This window comes from Bombus vosnesenskii, unplaced genomic scaffold (assembly GCF_011952255.1).
Source record: "Bombus vosnesenskii isolate JDL3184/JDL3185 unplaced genomic scaffold, Bvos_JDL3184-5_v1.1 scf7180000013431, whole genome shotgun sequence".
Classification (NCBI taxonomy): Eukaryota; Metazoa; Arthropoda; class Insecta; order Hymenoptera; family Apidae; genus Bombus; species Bombus vosnesenskii.
In genome coordinates, this window is record NW_022883046.1 from 435,001 (window position 1) to 452,792 (window position 17,792).

Consider the following 17,792-nt stretch of genomic DNA (forward strand, 5'->3'; position numbering starts at 1 on the left):
GGACATAAGCAAAGAAACATAGGTAAGCCGCTTTCACTGCGGCTCTACCCTCAACTGCATTTAGACACGATTTTTCATTGTATTATTCATTGTTGGTCGTTTTTACACGATTATTCGTCATTGTACGAAACTTTGCTCTTTCCCCTACGATCGATGAACATTTTTGTCTGATTATGCTTAAATCCCCTCTTCCTCTACCATCGATCCGTTTTATATATTTGTATCGTTGCGCAATGATCTGTTGTACATTCTCTTTACTTGGTAATTTTCCGTGTTACCCCGAGTATTCCTTCTATTTTCCGTTCTCTTCTTTTCGCGGACGCAGTCATCCGACACCTATTTATCGTGTGTGATTTACGATTTTGTTTCGCCTTCTTTGTGTCTATTCCGTTGTGAACGCACGACGAAACACAACGAGTTTTGGAAGAACGTGAGACGCGATCCCGACAGGAAAACGCGTTATCTATTTGCTCCCTAATATCACCGCCTAGAAGTAACGTTCGATTATTTAGAGTTATATTTCTTATCATTATCGCCATGATATTGTTTTTTGTGAATGTAATCGTTGTGTTACAACATTCTCTCTCCCCCATCTTTCCTTGCTGCCGGACCCGAAGGAGGAGAAAAGGTGACGAGTTTCGGAGCACCTAAATCCACGATTGCTATCACTAAAAAAAAAAAAATTGGGCAATGAAATCTAAAAAAAAAAAAATATTGAAAAAGAAAAGAAAAAAAAGAAAGATCCACTCACTGGCAACGCCCACCTGCCCACGATCCACATCACGCCCGACCACTCGTGCACCGGAATGCGCATGCGCATGCCTTCCCCGCCTGCATCCATTATTCGTTATTATACGTATACGTAATTAATTCTCAATAATTATCTTGTACGTTTAACTTGTACGTCTGCCTTTACGTTGTTTTGTTTTCCTAGCTCCTTCTTTCCTTTTTGTTCGTGTTAACGTTGCGTATTTTTTACGTCGTTGTTGCACGTTTATCGCTGTGTATGACGATCGTTTAACATCGTCGAAGGAAGTCGATCGATATTCAAACGGTTTCAATATTCGACAGAGAATACTCTTGCGCCCGCCATGCTTCTTATTTGTCAGGGATAGAACCGAGTCGAGCTTGTCCAGACTAAAAGAGCGTTCCTTGTTTTCTAACGATCGAAATTTCGTCTCGATGAGCACATAGCGCTTCGGAATTCCTTCGACGGGGTTGATCGCGTCGTTATAGTTAACAGCCACCATTGCGAACTCTCTAACGCTCGTTCTGTCCTACCCGTAGACCTAGAAAAAGCCGAGTACCAGGTCTAAATCTCCTGCGGGAGATTCTGAACCCGGATACACCGGACTCGTGCCGCGGCCGACCGCTGGGTAAAATCTCACGCGCGGCCGACGGCCGCTTCGTGGTAGCAGACTCGGTCCTCAGCTCGGCGAACAACAGCATCCTGGACGCTTCGAGCAGCGACGACGGTGGATTTCTGCCGAAGCAGCGACTCAAATCGTCCTGGCGGCGACCGCTCGTCGGCACCAGTCAACTCAGCCTCAGGTCCGATGGTAGCGGCGTCTCCATCGGAGGGTTACCGCCGTCTATTCATCATCACGGAACGGTGAACTCGTTAGCTAGAATAGCGCCAGCAATCTGCACGATCTCGTCACCCAGATTCTTGGCCAGTTCACCGAGCGGGCCGCAAGTCCCCTGGACGCCTTTATACTTCAGCGATCTCAGTTCTGTCAGGCAACCATCGTCCGGAGAACGTTCCTTTCCGACGCCGCCCGATTATCTTCAGCTTCGTAGCGTGCACCAGCGATACAGCCAGGAGCTTCCCTCGTTGAAGGCGATCCACGCCGAGTCTAGGAGGTTCGTACCCGTTCAACCGTTGGCGACCTCTTCGCCGCCTCAATCTGCTGGTAGATCGAGAGCGAGGCTGCCTCCTCGACACGCGAGACACGCGAGGTCTGCCCCGGAGCTGGCAGCGTCCCCAGACTTGGAGACATCGCCGGAGAGTAGGTCTAGCAGCTCGGGCTTCGGCAGTAAAAACACCTCGCAACAGAATCAGAGCTCGAGGAGCGGTAGTACAGTGGCCGAGTGGAGACCACCGCCTTACAGACCACCGCCGCCACCCCTGGTTGGCCGATGGTTGGAGCTTCAGGATCAAGCGAAAGTCGAGCACACGCACATCCAAAATGCCGTGGACGCTGGCAGCGTCGATGGACATTACGAGTTCGATCCTGTCTCGTGTACGCCGACCCCTACATCCGCCTCCACTCCGACCAGGGAAGAGAGGCCACCGGTGCATCAGATTCACACTATTCACGTGCCACACATTCACCAGGTGCATACGATTCATCATCAGACGCCGAGGTACAGCAGGGACAACATCGAGGCTAGAGTGCAAGCGATGAAGGCCGAGTTCCATCAGTTTCGACAGCGGCAAGCGAGGAGAAGACAGAGCGCGCATCTCGAAAGCGCCTGTTGACGGCACTGTTCACTAGTAACTAAGCTGCATTCGCTGGATTTCCATATAGTTCCATCATCGGATATCTGCTCCGATTCGTTGCTTCTTCGTCTCTTTCGTGGTCGATGGGAAACGAGAAGAACGCGTAACGAGAGACGGAACACTCTGCGAACGAAGCAAATTCGCAAATCAAGACATCTCGAGAACATCGGAAGAGAAAAGAACGGAAGAACAATCTAGAAGGCCGCGGGCGAGCGATGAAGCGGACGAATCCCAGCAAATCCCTGCTGTGACGAAAGTTATGCAAACGCGATTCCAAGCGGACGTCGCCGTGATTATCATCGGAGACCAACTGTTAAAGCACAACGAGGATCATCGTACGCGATTCAAATAGGCAACTTCAAGTCAATTCTACCAGCTGGGCAACCATCTCTACAAAAAAAAAGGCTGTTACAAACGTCAGCTCAGGATACATAAATTTCACCAATGCGAACAACTAACGTAGTAGAACTGTACGTTAAGAAGTTACACATCGTCCGAGTCCGATCGTTGCTGATTTAAGGAAAAACGCGACGTACGAGACGAGTTCTCGTACCCCCTTCTCTCGTCCGACAGTCAAGGAATGTCACAAGGAGGATCGACGACGTTCCAGAGGATCCAGCGACGGAAGACGAAAGACGGTTCGAGCAGGCGGGGACGATTCGAGTTCGACGATCGTTATTGGTCATATCCCGCGTGTACTAACGACGCCTACGTCCAATTCGGACGACCGCGATTTTTAGCGTTACTAATATTATCGAGTAAAGAGAAAATCAGGCGGATGAGTTTCTTAGCGAATGGAAGTGCGAGGAAGAAGCCGGAGGACGTTAGGCCGAGAACAACTCGGTAGAGAACCGATTCCGTTCGAACCGATAACTAAATGTTCCCGCCCGAGGAATTAAGCGAAACGATTGGCACGGAACGTGAAATCGGATTTCAGGGGAAGAGAAATACCGATAAGACGAGAGACGGCATGATACTCCAAAGAAACTACACCGTGCTCCGTATATCTTTTAAAACGACACGTAAGAGTAACTTTAATCGTACACTGTAAGTAATAATTAAAGAAAAACAAAAAAAAAATGAAGCAAAAAAAATGAAAGCGAATGCGATGCAACTAAAAAAAGAAGATAAGAAAACACACAAGTAAGATAATCGAAGAATTACCATACACGTATTACATACATACATACATACATACATACATACATACATACATACATACACACACACAAACACACATACAGACACACACATACACACGAGAATCTAAGAAAAAAAATAAATTAAAAAGTTAATTATATCGATGAGCAATGGACTCGAAAAGTGATATTAGGCCGAAGCTTGCCTGGAAATTGCTTAAGGACTCACTCGTACTGCACTGCCTGTTTAGGGTTTCGCTAGCGACCCAACATATTATCGGCACAATAATTTTTCTTAAGTAAAGTAAACGAGAATAAGTAACGTTCTTTGAATCTAGCCACGGTCTTGACGGCCACGGAGTTTGCGAACACGCGCGTGCACGCATTCCGAAACATCGAGAACTGCTCGCCGCCTTTTTCTCTCGCCCACCCTCGTCGCGAGCCCATTTTGCTCGGGTCGAGACTTTCGGCACGAACTTTTGCCATGCGAAGGCTATTCCTTCACGAACTGCCAGCGAACGACGACAATGGGACCGACGACTATTTCCCCTCTGTCCGTTCCTTCCAACGGGAATGCGTTCGCGGCAAGAGCTCCTGTGACTGACAAACCAATATACATACGAAAGGAGATCGCGAATCGTGCAGTCGCGTGGAAGCATCGCCGTTGGATGCCGTGATCCGTGCGTTAGAGACAAAAGAATTACACACGCGTACACACTCTTATTGACAGTACAAGACACACTGGCGACACATTCGCACATACACGCGTGCACGTGCAAATACACATACACACACACACACGCGTGCGCGTACACGAAGAGAGAGAGGACGAGCGAATGACGAACGAGCGAGTGTTGTACGAATGATACCAGACACGCGGCACACGTGCACACACGAAAAGCGTTCTTCGAGACCTACCTAATTCTCACCAAACGCATTGTATTAAATCATCTCGAGTCGAGGACGAAGCTCGTGGACGGCCCACAGAGTGTTCGAGGATGCAAATACGGGCTAACTTCGATCGAGTAGAACGCGACCTAAACGAATGAGAAAGATGTTAACGTATTCACCCGCGATACTTTACACGATAATTACAACGTGTTACTTCGATTTAATCGAAAGCCGCTTCTAACTTCTGTTTCCTCTTCTTTGGTTTCTACCTCCTCTCTTGTTAAATTTTCTTGATTACTTTCCGTTCAACTGCACACTACGTGCGAACACAGAGCAAAGCAACAGCTGCGACTGCGGAGCAATCGAATACTCTCGGGCCGCGGCGCCGCGCGATTTCCCCTCGACGTCTCAGCATTTTACTTTTTTTTATAGTACAAAACATTTATTTATACGTGCGTGTTATAAATACCTATATTATATAAATATAATAGCAAGGGCTCTACTCACGATTCAACTATACTTCGACGAAAAGCCGTATAGCCGACAAGTGCAAACGACGACGCGGACGCTGTCGAGGCAGGACGCTCTGTATAATCTCCGTTAAGATGTAACTGAATGAGTGCGGCGTGAGATGAGTGCTACATTATGCGATAGAGTGCGAGATAGAAGAGAAGAGTGTATCTGTTTGAGTGTATGAGCGTGCGTGAGAAAGAGAAGGAAAGAAAGAGTGCGGAATAAACGAACAAGAGAAGCGTATAAGATGGAAACAAAGAAAGAACGGAGGTGACGCTAAAGAGTACCAATATTCTAAAGTAATTCTAATGATTGAATTAATAATTTGATAATTAATTGATATTGTACATCGTAAACGACGTAGCGTGTAGCGTATTAATCAACGAGAACGACGAACGCAGCGACGATTAATTCGTTAAATTAATTACTATTACTCGGGATCGAAGCGACAGCGAGGAGAAGCTCGAGGAGCATGCATGATCGGGCCACGCCGCGATTTTTGAACTATCGTTGCTGTTGTATCATAATAAAATCGGATGTTAGAGGCGTGTCCCGATCAAGCCGTATGGTTCCCTGGTAGCAAAGAGTGGCGCACTGTGCACGCGGTACCGGTGATCGATAACGAGGACGCACTCTCAGCCGAACGAAAGGAACCGAGCAATCAATCGGTAATCTTTTTGTACGTCGAACGGCCATGATCGATTTAAATCATCCGTTGTTCCTTTCGCAGATCGAAGAGTCGAACTCGGCGAGATGACGCGGTACCGCGTAGAAAGCCGAAAGAGCAAATGTCTAGGCACAGGGAGAGGATCGGACCGTGGGTCGACGTTTTAACCGATCTTTCTTTACCCGTGTGGCCCTTTGCCTGTTTAAACGGTCGAGCAAAGAGAAAATACGGCGAGCGGAAGAAGAGAAAAACCAACCAATCGATATAGACATATAAGTAACGTGTAGATATATCATAGTTAGATACAACGATCTCAAGAATACGCGCAGAGTGTCGACGATCGCGATAAATCGAAAAGACGAGAGAACGAGACGGGGTGCCTTCGACGAACGGAGGTGCCGCCGCTAAAATTTCAGTGTAATCGTGCGGCAACAATAGGTGGCAATGCCACGAATATCGTCTAAAAGAGTCTGAGATTTAGCAAGGAATATATATGTACGTGTGCATGTATATAGAGAACGAGACAAAGGATACGACATAGAACGGGAGAAAGGATTAATGGTTTGGCGCGATCGCGTGTTAAATGAATAATATGGTTGAATCGTGAATTCGTTCGTGTAACGTTCGTCATCAACATTCATTATCGATAGCTTCGTTTTGCGTTTGTTCTTTTTGTTCCTGAAAAAAAGAACCGCTGTCCTCATCTTCTTCCTCTTCTGCATCTTCATCGTATTCATCTTTCTACTTCCCTATCTCCTTTCACTTTTCTACTTCTCATATCTACGTATTTCCATTTCTTGCTCTCCGTCTACCTCGAGTCATCGTCATGGCTTTCTTTTCGTTTGCGATTTATCTTAGTCGCGTTATTTATTTAGAGTTCGAGCGAGTATGAACTTACCGCCGGATGTGAATGAAATTAATTTAGGTATTCGCTCTTTACGTACCTGAAAGCCATCTGGCATAGCATATTTTTCAGAGTCGCGAGTGAAATTTTCATCCCTCGGAGCAGAACGTTTGCGAATCCACCACGTGCAGCAGCTAACAGAAAGATATTCGTCGCGGTCGAGCTAGAGATCGCGCGAGATTGGATCGATCGGTTAGCAACTACGTTCAAAACGATCGCGTGTATTTACTTTCATACTACGTACTATGTTTCTCTGCGTTGCGATAACGTAAAATCGTAAAATATTTCGGAAAGTCGAGCCGTCGAATCGCGCGCGTAGACGGCAGGCTAGCAAAATGGCCAAAGAGACTCGAGGTCTCTACGATCGCGTACGTTTAGAGTTTACAGCGTCAGCGTCGCGCTACTATTATACAATGGCTCTCGGGTACTATTTTTCACCGGTATTACGATCTTCTCATTTCCATCACGGTATTCCGCATTCTTTCGAATAATCGACGCGAGTTTTCCTTCGATCGATAAAAACCGCAACGAATCGTGAACAAAATTTAATGATCAAGAGAGAGAAAGAAAGAGACGAACGTAGAAGGGACGGCGTCCTAGCGACGCTGCGCCGGTAGCAAGCGATCCGTTTTTCAAAATAAACGATCGTCGCAGTTCCAGGTACGACGAGAGTTTTCGAGTGTTCAAAGTCTATCGGCATCGAGCACACCGACGATTTCTAGGGCAACGTCCAACCGTTCGTTCAACCATACCCGTTGTTTTTTTTTTTTTTTTCGTTTTACAAAAAGTCACCCTTTGATTTCCGTTCGTGGCAGCGTTCTTCAATCGCCGGATATGCATCCGCGCGCGTGCATCGAATATAATCTTCTTATCGTAACGTTCTTCTGTATCGTCTGTCTTCGCTACGTTCGCTTATATATATCGTCCGTTTTCTTGTTGCACGCGCGACTTCCAACCGAGCAACAAAATGAAAGAAGTAAATAAAAGAAAAGGAGAGAAATGAGAACGAATAGAAACGAACGAGAGGCGCGTTTTCGTTAGTCACCTTCGCGAGTGCTCGCTTTCACCTCCATTTTCCACCGTTTTATTGATTGACCTATGCTTTCTCGCGAACCTCCCCCCACGAAAACTCCAAGACGTACTAACCTAGGACAAATTGTAGACAATTTATTATCAAATAAAAGTGAAAAATAAAGCGACATTTGAAAGGAAAAAAGAAGAGAGTCTGTGTTGTGGGATATCTCTACGTTCACTCCAATCCCTTCTAGAAGTATGCGCGATACGTATGAGCGCACCGATCCGATTGCAACTCTAAACGCGTACACAAATAAATGCATATAGAAACTATACGATGCACTCGTCTGCACGAGGTTTATCGAGTAAAGTTCGATTTATTGATACGTTTGTAGGAACCGAAACGGAACGGGGATACTAGCTCCCATCCCGTCACACACGTACTAACACGTTGCCCGGCTTTTTAAAACGGAATACTATACCTATATCGATAGTGTATAATATATTATATTATCGTGTATTAATATAATATATTACGTTAGTATCGTATATAATATAATATATGCAATATACCATAGTTTATAACGTTCAAATTTAATAAATACAAACGTTATTTTAGAAATCTGCCTCTCGTGATACTTTCATTGCTAAAAAAGCGCAACGACCATCGCGGCGGCCGCGTGTCGTCGCGAAATACTTCGAGAGGTCCGTCAAATCGATCACGTCGAACGATCGCCATCGCTCGTCTCAAAACGCAATTGAATCGTCGTCGACCGAATTACCGCGTCGCTCCATTTTCTTGGACGATCGGAGGATTTCCAGGAAACTGATGAAACGGAACCACTGGCCAAGGCAATAAGATCATTGCCAATTCGGCGTAACGAGGGCAACGTCAATCGTTCAACCGAGAATGCTGTAGGTACGTATTTTTGTAGGCTGAGCGAAGAAACGCGAAATCTCGGTCTTTGTCTGTAATTTATGAAGACCGCGCGTATGACCGGCCATTAAACGCGCGCAGAAGGAACATTTGCGCAACGCGTCTACGGTACTGATTACCGGGAATTACTGTAATTTCCATGATTTCCCTCGATAACGTAGCGGGCGAAAAACTGGAGCGCTTCGTCGCGCTAACATTCCAACTCGACGCGTCTACATCGGCTAAATGCGTTCACGAGGCTTTTCGATGGTCTATTCGAAGAAAAAGAATTAAATACCGCATGATTATGCCGTGAGACAGCTGCGGCGGAGACGGTTCAGCTGCGAACTGACCTAAACGCGAGACGGTCGATGTGCAACTCCCATTTTCGATTTCCGAAGATTCATTGGTCGCATGGCAGGTGGACCAGGAACAAGTTGCTCCCTTCTATGGCTCGTCGATGAAATAATTCGGTCCGTATCATTATGGACGCATTTATTTCCAGTGTCCCGGGCACGTCCAATCCTGGATCGTGATCCATGCGAATGGATCCATTATCTCAACAGCGTGACAAGGCTGTGGGCAGTCTACTAATGCGGCAAGGGACGGATGTGACGTAATCTGAGGTCACCCACGCAAATGGCGCGCGGCTGTACCGGTGTGCAGCTTCGTCGTCGTTGTCGTCGTCGTATCGCTGCAATGACTCGATCGAGATTCGATTCGACCCATCTCTCACAGGAACATCCTCGTTCCAATTATTAGCTTTCTTTGCTTTCCCATTCCTTCGATCGCGTCGTCTCTCTTTGCGAAATTATCGCTCGATCCGCCCTTGGAGCGAATTTAATCGGTAAATCTAGTCCGCAGCGGAAAACAATAAAGCAAAGACAAAGGTCCCATAATCGGTGGAAACCAGAGACGCACCGATTACCAAGCCAATGGCTTTAATCGAGCGAGAGAATTACTATCGGAGATGGTGAATTTTACGCCGAAAAACGGACCCGTGAACTCGACGAACGTGACGCAATAGTAAATATCCGTAGCCGGAAGTCGGCGTCTTCGTTACGAGAGCACCGCGAGACGTAATTACGCTGTGTAGGCGGATAAATAAAAGAGATCTCTGCGACAACCAGCTACACCTATCGCGCTAACCTTCTGCTACTTACGTTCTCTTAACGCAACTACGTTCCTACGAAACGTCAAAGCGTTCCTAAATTTAGAACCATTCGCAGGCTGAATCGGATGTCTCTATAAATGGTCGTTCATATCTATGCAAGATCAGGTTTGACGAACCTTTAATCTCCGTTTGGGCCTCTTAACTACACTCGATCCAGCTTCAGATAAGAAAGTGTTGCACTGAAAGAACGGGATTCGTGTCAGACTGAATGGACAAACTCTCCCGCCAGGCGATGAAAGAACAGGGCGTACTTCGCGAGTACAGACTACAGAGTACGATATGAGAGAATTAACTGGGTGCAAAATTTAAAGGATCCTAGATAACAAACGATAGATAGATAATGTGCGTAGATGAGAGACGATGATACGAGGCCATCCCTTGTTCCCATAAAATCATCCACCGATTGCACCTGACTCTCGGCTTCTCCCACGGAACGGATTAATCATTTTTCTGGCGCGCCCCCCGTTCGCGTGGTGGGTGTGCCGGTTAATAGGAACGGCGCGGCGCTAGAGAAGCCCGTACAACTAGAAACCGCGAACGTAGAATCGTCTGGTACCCCGCGGATCTCCCTTCTCTGGACGCTAGTAGCATTACCCCTTCCCAATTGCACAGCTCGTTACCGCTTCTGTTCGGCGTCGTATCCGCTTGGATTGAGCGAGGCGGAGCGATTACTTGGTTATCACCACAACCACCGAAGCATTCGGTGAGCGAACGTTCCACGGTGGATCAGCTCGGCAGGCCGCATCGATCTCTCGGTACCACTCGATCTCGTGGCTTTCAATAAAAGACGTCAACATTAAAACCGCTGCAACCAGATCGTACGGAGAACGCGTCGGGATAAAAACGCTAGAGGCTCGATTTCGAGTGACTCGATCGACGGATCGAGAAGTACGGATGTTTGGTAGAAAAACACAGTGCTGAACATCTCAAGGACAAGGCAAAGAGTAGGAAGAGAGAAGTAGAAGGGAGGCGGTGGATGTGCTGACGTTGATCGAGCCAGAAGTTCGATCGCGAAAGTGTCGCGTGTCATTTAACCGTCGCAGGTGGTGGTCGATGTTTAATGAGTGTCAGTGATGACAGATGTATTTTGCTGCCGTGTTTCGAACGACGTCATCGTCGGGCGCGAGGTGTAACTTGCTTCTGACATTGCGTCCGCGTACTATCGCCGGAAGGCAGCTACGAAAACGGTGAGAATTCATCGTAACAGCGATCTTGGATAACCGAAGAAAATGTCCAGGGCGATTGGCATTCACCAGCTGCTGGCCATCTTCCTCTGCTACCAAGGTGAGTCGCACGTCCCAACGGGAATCTTTTTCTTCTCAACATTCGAGGCTCGTTGATATCGAACTTTGCGTCGATTTAATTGGGACTCGCTTGACGGTCGCGCGTAATACATCAGAAAATTAACCAATTTGCGAAAATTGACTCGATCCTATATTGTTATTTATCACGCGATGTTCTCGCCAACCGCGCCGACTGTTCACTCGCTTATCATTTGCTGATTCGCGTCTCTATTATTTTCAGCATTCGGCTTGATACTGGAGGAAGAGAACGAGCCGAATTATCTGAACGCAGGAGTTGGAGAGTACGAGGTGTTTAATTGCGATTTGGACTTTCCACACGAGACTCCGATTCCCTACATTCTTCAATGGAATCGTGACGTAAGTGCGACAACATTGATTTCAAAGTATCGTCGATTTCATCTAGTAGGTTTCATCTCGCCGTATGAGATACGAACAACAAGGACAGAAACGATATTGCTCAACTTCGATAAACAATATTATTCCTCTCAAGATGCGAAAATCTCGACTTGTTTATCGGTTACGTGGTTTGTGGTTACCAGGGGAAGATGAAACTTGGACTCGTCCAAACGCATCGATACCGGTATCGCTCGGTATCGTTCTTGATCCTTCAAGGAAATTGATAGCTCATCTCAAGGAGATAACTTATACTCCCGTTATAATGACTCCTGGTCTTCGTGTAATTTAATCAAAATAATAGAAACATGGAGGTTAATTTATGCTTCGTCACTGAGGCCTGATCCGGTTATTCTAACTCGATGCAAAGTAGAAAAAACGAGATCTACATCGATTAATCCGTCCAATCGAGATTACGTCTACCAGAGAACAGTCTGCGCTTACGTTCAACCACGTAGAAAAGTGTTGGCTCGAGGTCGAGTAGGTGATTCGGTTTCTTCAAGAAATGTATTCGATCTGTGTGGGAAGCCCGATATAGTTTTTCGTGACTCCGAGTCTCGATTTCGAGGCATCGCGCAATATTCCGCGGATACGATGTTAATGCGGTTGCAGTTGCACAATTTTGTGTTGCAATCTTTTCATCGTGTGTAAATCCTCTCGATCGACAAACTTTCTTAACTTCCATTCTGTAACAAGAATGCCAGAGTCATAGACGTTTGTTTTTCTGTTTATACATGTCCGATCTTTTCGTTAACTCTCGTCGTCATAGATCTAAATAGGAAATTTCCAAAACTTCACGAGAAATCGTGTCGGTTGACTGTTACCTAATGTAAAATACGAACGAAACGAGCTAAACGAAATCCTTAAAGCGACATCGATTGATCGTGTTGATTTCCTGTTAACGGCGAAGAGGCGTCGTTCTTTCGCGGATGTTCCATTGGAAACGCGTGCAGCCGCACGCCGGAAACAGATTGAGCGTCGCACATGGCTACCGCATGAAATCAAGTGGAACTTAACCTGATTGGTCCCTGCGTCGATGCGTATGCAAAACAGGTGTTCGGTCCCTCTCTGTCTGTCGAACGTAGTAATTGGAGTACGGGACGTAAGGTTGCATTATATTTAGTCACGGCGAGTCCGCGACACGAGGGGTCCAACCAGTGGGTCACTGCTAACGCATTGTCAGACGATTAGGGACGATTAGCGGCCTTTTCACCAGCCTCGTTTTGACCGCCAGCGTTCCCTAAGTTCCAGCGTTTTTCATTTTTACGAGCCGCCGACCGTTTCTTCTTTCAAGGATCACGTAAATCTCTGACTTCGTAACGCGACTTCCGTCGTCTCGTGTTGCACTTCTTTTCCAGTCCTTCTAACGTTAACGCGATCGAGCCACGGTTATGAAATTGATTGTCTACTGGCTGGCCTCGCAAACGTAATCGCACGTCGGAAGTCAAAATAGATCGATAGATTAGGTTTAAGTCACGTCTGCAGCGTTGTTACGTTTCGTCCGTTAGCGATTACACGCAGGAAGAGAAATTGTTCACACCGACGATGAACAATCGTACGGAGAACCGTGACTATTGGCCGCGTACACGGCGATGGAGGAGGAAGCTGTTAGGGACGCATCGTCGACACGAATCATCCTCTGATACCGGAAGAGAATTTTAATACCGAGCAATCTGTGATCGTTCCAGGGTCGAACGATCTTTTCATGGTACAACGGATATCCGTCTGTGGGACTGGGCTACGAGGGTCGTGTTCATCTTTTAGAAGATGCCGTGAACCGCGGATATGGACAGGGCAGCATTAATCTCACGAATATTCGTGAGAGCGATCAAGGATGGTACGAGTGTCGGGTGATCTTCCCGAACAGAACGCCTAACTCCAGGAACAATGGAACGTGGTTCCACCTCGCCATAGATGGTAAGGTCGCGCACTTTCTTGCATCCGTTAATCGGCTAATTCGATAACACCAAGTGGTGAAGGGAATTAACGCAGTTAAACGCCGACTGACTAACCCTGAGCACTAAATTGGGTCACGCTGGACAACCAACGCTAATGCCGCGCTGGACGAAGCAGAGGCTCGTGACCGTGAAACCGTCCTGGATTTCCGGCAACGAGGAAGTAAACGTTTACACCTAATTTCACTTTTCATACGTCATTCTAGTTTTTTAAGTCTCGTTCGGATTCCAAAAAAATTATTTCAGTCCAAGTATCGGGAGACGGAATATACGAAGTTTCGTTTCAACTCATCCCGCTTCGTAGCGCAAGATGATTCACTCGTTAACTCAGACGGAATTCTGCTTTTTACCGCTAGAGTTCTGTTGAACGTTAATAAGGAATTGAGTCATCGTGCGCATTCGCAGCGCAGTTGATCGCAGTAGAACCAATCGCGAAATTAAGTGGCCCTCGATAAACCATACGCGGATACGTGGTTTTGCACGCAGTGGCACGCCCTTTCCTAGAAAAAAAAAAAAAAAAAAACAGAGAAAGAAACAGAAAATAAAGGAACGGAAAACGGCAGCGTAGCGAGAAAGCGTTTCCGCGGTTCGCCACTGAAAGAACATAATGCCTCTGTCACGCACCGAATCGAAATAACACTTACGTTATTGTGCACACGATTCACGGTAGCAAGCGCGCCGATTAACCATTACGAATGTGCACTAGATCGATTAACACGTTGCAATCACTGCGATTAAAGCGAATTAACCGATTCGAAGGATTAATCCCGCCTATTGCTGGCAGACTAAAACCAAACGAAACGATGTAATCCCGCTGATGCTTACTAACCTGAAACTGGGCAGACTCGTTAAATCGTTCAACCCAGGTGCGTCGCCGTTTCCGACGTCTGTTCCAGGCGAGACTTTGCTGGCGGTCCCGCCTGTCAACAAGACGGTAATGGAGGGTGAGTCCGTTAGTTTCGATTGCGTCGCCAAAGGAGAGAAGTCGGTCGTAAACTGGTTCCGCGAGGGCGTGGAAATTACAGCAATCGAGGTAACATTTTTTGTCGATCGTGGTGTAACACAGGGTGTCCGCAGTTGATTTTCGACCGATTTATAACAGGATCTTAGAAGGAGAGCGTCCATCGCCGAGAATGGAACGCTGACCATCAACGCGCCTGCCATGGGTGACCTTGGGGAGTACACCTGCATGGTGACCGGTGAAACTGGAGACCAGCAGAGCGCCTCGGCCTTCCTCAACGTACAATGCAAGTATTCTCAGACGATCCCTTCTGTGCCAACGAATTAGACCTCGAGATCTATAGAATCGAGCGACACAAATGCGCCTGCAATTGCACACGTAGCGATATCAGAGGGTGGAATACCGCACGAGGCCATGATCGCACACTTTCGCCCAGGAAATGAAATAATAACATGAGCGGAATAATGGGAATTACCGACGAGAACAACCGACGATAACTGCGCGGTAATCAAGATCTCTGCGGGCGAAAGTGTAACGAGCGTGGCTCGCACCAGAATTTTGTTCGACATTCCCTGCTTTATTATGGGACCCGTGACTCTGACCTGTGCTCCGTTAACGAAGTATCGTTTGACGTTTCAGACAAGGCGAAGGTTATATACGCTCCCCGGGAAGTCTATCTCCCGTATGGAAAACCAGCCCTCCTGGACTGTCATTTTAGGGCAAATCCACACCTAACGAACCTGCGTTGGGAGAAGGATGGATTTCTTTTCGATCCTTACAACGTTCAAGGCGTCTTCTACAGGAGAAACGGTTCTCTGTACTTCAGCAAAGTGGACGAAACTCATTCCGGAAGTTACACTTGTACACCGTACAACGAACTGGGCACTGACGGGCCCAGCCCCTCGATCACCGTGGCGAGTATTTCCCTTTCTTTTTTCGTTACATATGTACAATTGTAACATAATTGCAATTGAATGAAACGCAAAGCTTTTCACGAAGCCGGTCTGAAAATCGTTGACCCCGAAAGTAGCATAGAAGAAAAGAGAACAAGGCAATGTCATCATTGAGACCATTGATCGTTGGCAGACCAGTGTTAATCGTTCCTTTATTTTCCAATTGTCAACTTTTAGAGGGACACAATTGCCGGCTCAAACGGCTCGCCCTTGATAATTCTCGCTCCTAATTCGGAAATGTCGTTTGATAGGTGGTGCAAAGGCCGCCGGTGTTTACAGTGACCCCACAACACTTGTACATAAGGAAATTGGGAGAGAGTTTGGAGATACCCTGCGACGCTAGGGATGGAGATCAATCACATCGACCGTCGATCGTTTGGTACAAGGTACGTTTCATCGATGACCTTTCATTTTCCTTCTCAACTAATCTCGATTTCTGCAACAGGATGGTTCGCCAGTACCACCGGGAAACAGAACCATCGTGATCGGTGGCAATTTGACGATCGATAGGATTCAAGAACAGGATAGAGGACTGTATCAATGCGCGGCTAGCAACGAAGCTGCAACCGTTGTTGCGGACACGGAATTGATGGTATTGAACGTTCCTCCGAGAGCACCGTACAATCTAAGTGCCAACAGCAGCAATAACGCGGTCACGCTGACTTGGGTGCCAGGGTACGTGAGACCCAAGATGGAGTATTCAGTTTGGTAAGTAAAACTTTCAAAGTATCGATGTGATATCGTTTATAACGTTACACAACTACTTATTCTCGCTAACAGGTATAGACCAACAGATACCACGGAATGGAGAACGATGAAGATCGTGTCTAGGAAAATCACCGAGGCCACCGTCAACAATCTAAATCCCGGACGCGAGTATGAATTCATGGTGCTTAGCCAGGACAAACACGGAGACGGGATGTTTAGTAAAACGTTGCGTATTTTCACACAGCCAAGTACGTACCATTCCATACAATGCGATACTATTGTACGCGAGACGTACAGATTGATATCGGGCAAATAAATTTCAGGTTCGATAGACGAGAACTCGGCATCGGAATACCGTAGTCCACCAGGTAGGCATACTTAAATCTACGCTTTTTACCTTTCTACACTTTGCGGTCTTATCGAAACATTCTTTATTTAAAAGACGACCGAATGGGTCCGCCGATCAACGTCAGAGTACAGGCCACCGTACAGGGTTATTTAGTCACCTGGGAACCCCCTGCCTACGGGAAAGAGCAAGTGAGACTATACGCTGTTAGGTGGTTCCGAGGCCCGTCCGAGCAACTATACGGAAGAGCAGAAACGACCGACACTTACTACCTAGGTAATTGTTGACCTTCGTTTGTTAAACAGCACTTTCAATTTGTCGCGTTATATTTAATATTTCGAACAATCGTTGCAGTTAAAACCTTAGAAGAGGAGAGCTATTATACGTTCGAGGTGGCCGCAATGTCGATGTCGGACGACGTGGCCACAAGCGAGCGCGTCAGTCTCGAAGTTCCAGCATACCGTAGGAACAGGGCGATTTCCATGGGAATAGTGGCGGGCATCGGATTTTTGGCAGCAGCCCTGGCTGCCATATGGTGGGCAAAGAAACGTTTCTGTCAGTCATCGAACGAGAAGTAAGGGATGCCCATTGTGGAATGACCTTAAGCGCGTTTCAAGTGGAAAGCTTTCGACAGAGGATCGAAAGTCAACGCGCGGGCGCAGAAACGAACTTCCCTAACGTAGCGATATCGATAGTTGATACAGTACGATGAATTTCGTTTTTCCAAGTGAATCGCTCGTCGACTCGCGAAATTGTAATCGTTTCTATGTAATATATTATCGATCGCGTAGATGTATGGGAGGTGTAAGATCGAGGCGGCAATCATTCGATGTTGAAGAGTTTCGTATGTGGGACGGTTTGATTTACTGCGTTTACGTATAAGTTACTACTACGAGTGTTCTTGCATTGCATCGTGTTACATTATGTATCGTTTAAAAGCTTTATTAGATAAGTGCACGTTTATTAAGGATTAGATACGGCATTTGGCCGTTATTTGGCCACCAGGCCTCGAGGAACGTATGGGTTCTTAACCCGTCAAAAGCATCCAACGTGTCCCAGTCTACCAGGTTAAATGATTCGGCTAGGACTATATTTACGTATGTATACATCCGAAACGTTTTTGTATTGTAAATAAATTGTGTCGATTACTATGCACCATGCCTCTGACATATTCCTTCGCGACTATCACACCGTTTGTATAATCCATGATACAGGACAAGCACTGTTCGAAATTGTTTGGACATGGCTGACAATCGGCTTACGCTAACTGCATATTTTTGTCTTCACACGGTCAGGGACACGAAATGCGGAGGTTGTTCTTGCGACTGCAGGACCTTGGCGGGTTTCGTAAGCAGCTGAACGATAGTCGATGATCCAGTGGAAGATAGTGTTTCAGTGAGAAGCGATACTGGAACCCTAATATCGTGATACTCTGGTTAGATTCCGTGTAA

General features: G+C 46.7%; 2 protein-coding genes across 9 annotated transcripts in view; both read left to right on the forward strand.

Moving 5' to 3' along the window:
* The window catches only part of LOC117238066 (protein turtle-like), a 166,078-nt gene extending 158,242 nt beyond the window's left edge, over positions 1-7,836 (forward strand). For 5 of the 7 annotated variants that reach the window (XM_033502633.1, XM_033502634.1, XM_033502636.1 and 2 more), the window contains 2 exons: positions 1,288-3,674; positions 3,748-7,836. In XM_033502633.1, the coding sequence (XP_033358524.1) occupies positions 1,288-2,482 (1,195 nt within the window). In that variant the 3' untranslated portion in view covers positions 2,483-3,674; positions 3,748-7,836. Of the gene's footprint in view, positions 1-1,287; positions 3,675-3,747 lie in introns of those variants that run through there. The other 2 variants (XM_033502638.1, XM_033502639.1) reach the window with 2 other exon arrangements.
* Positions 7,837-10,344: 2,508 nt separating this feature from the next.
* LOC117238068 (protein borderless) lies at positions 10,345-17,499 on the forward strand. Of its 2 annotated transcripts, none has more exons than XM_033502640.1 (12): positions 10,345-11,005; positions 11,246-11,382; positions 13,107-13,335; positions 14,240-14,406; positions 14,476-14,620; positions 14,974-15,248; positions 15,539-15,673; positions 15,733-15,995; positions 16,068-16,243; positions 16,319-16,363; positions 16,438-16,617; positions 16,696-17,499. In XM_033502640.1, exons 1-12 carry the CDS (start codon positions 10,951-10,953, stop codon positions 16,917-16,919), a joined length of 2,031 nt encoding a protein of 676 aa, XP_033358531.1. In that variant the 5' UTR covers positions 10,345-10,950; the 3' UTR covers positions 16,920-17,499. The 2 variants fall into 2 exon arrangements, with proteins under 2 accessions (XP_033358531.1, XP_033358533.1); XM_033502642.1 differs by having other exon boundaries at positions 14,270-14,406.
* The last annotated feature ends 293 nt before the right edge of the window (positions 17,500-17,792 follow it).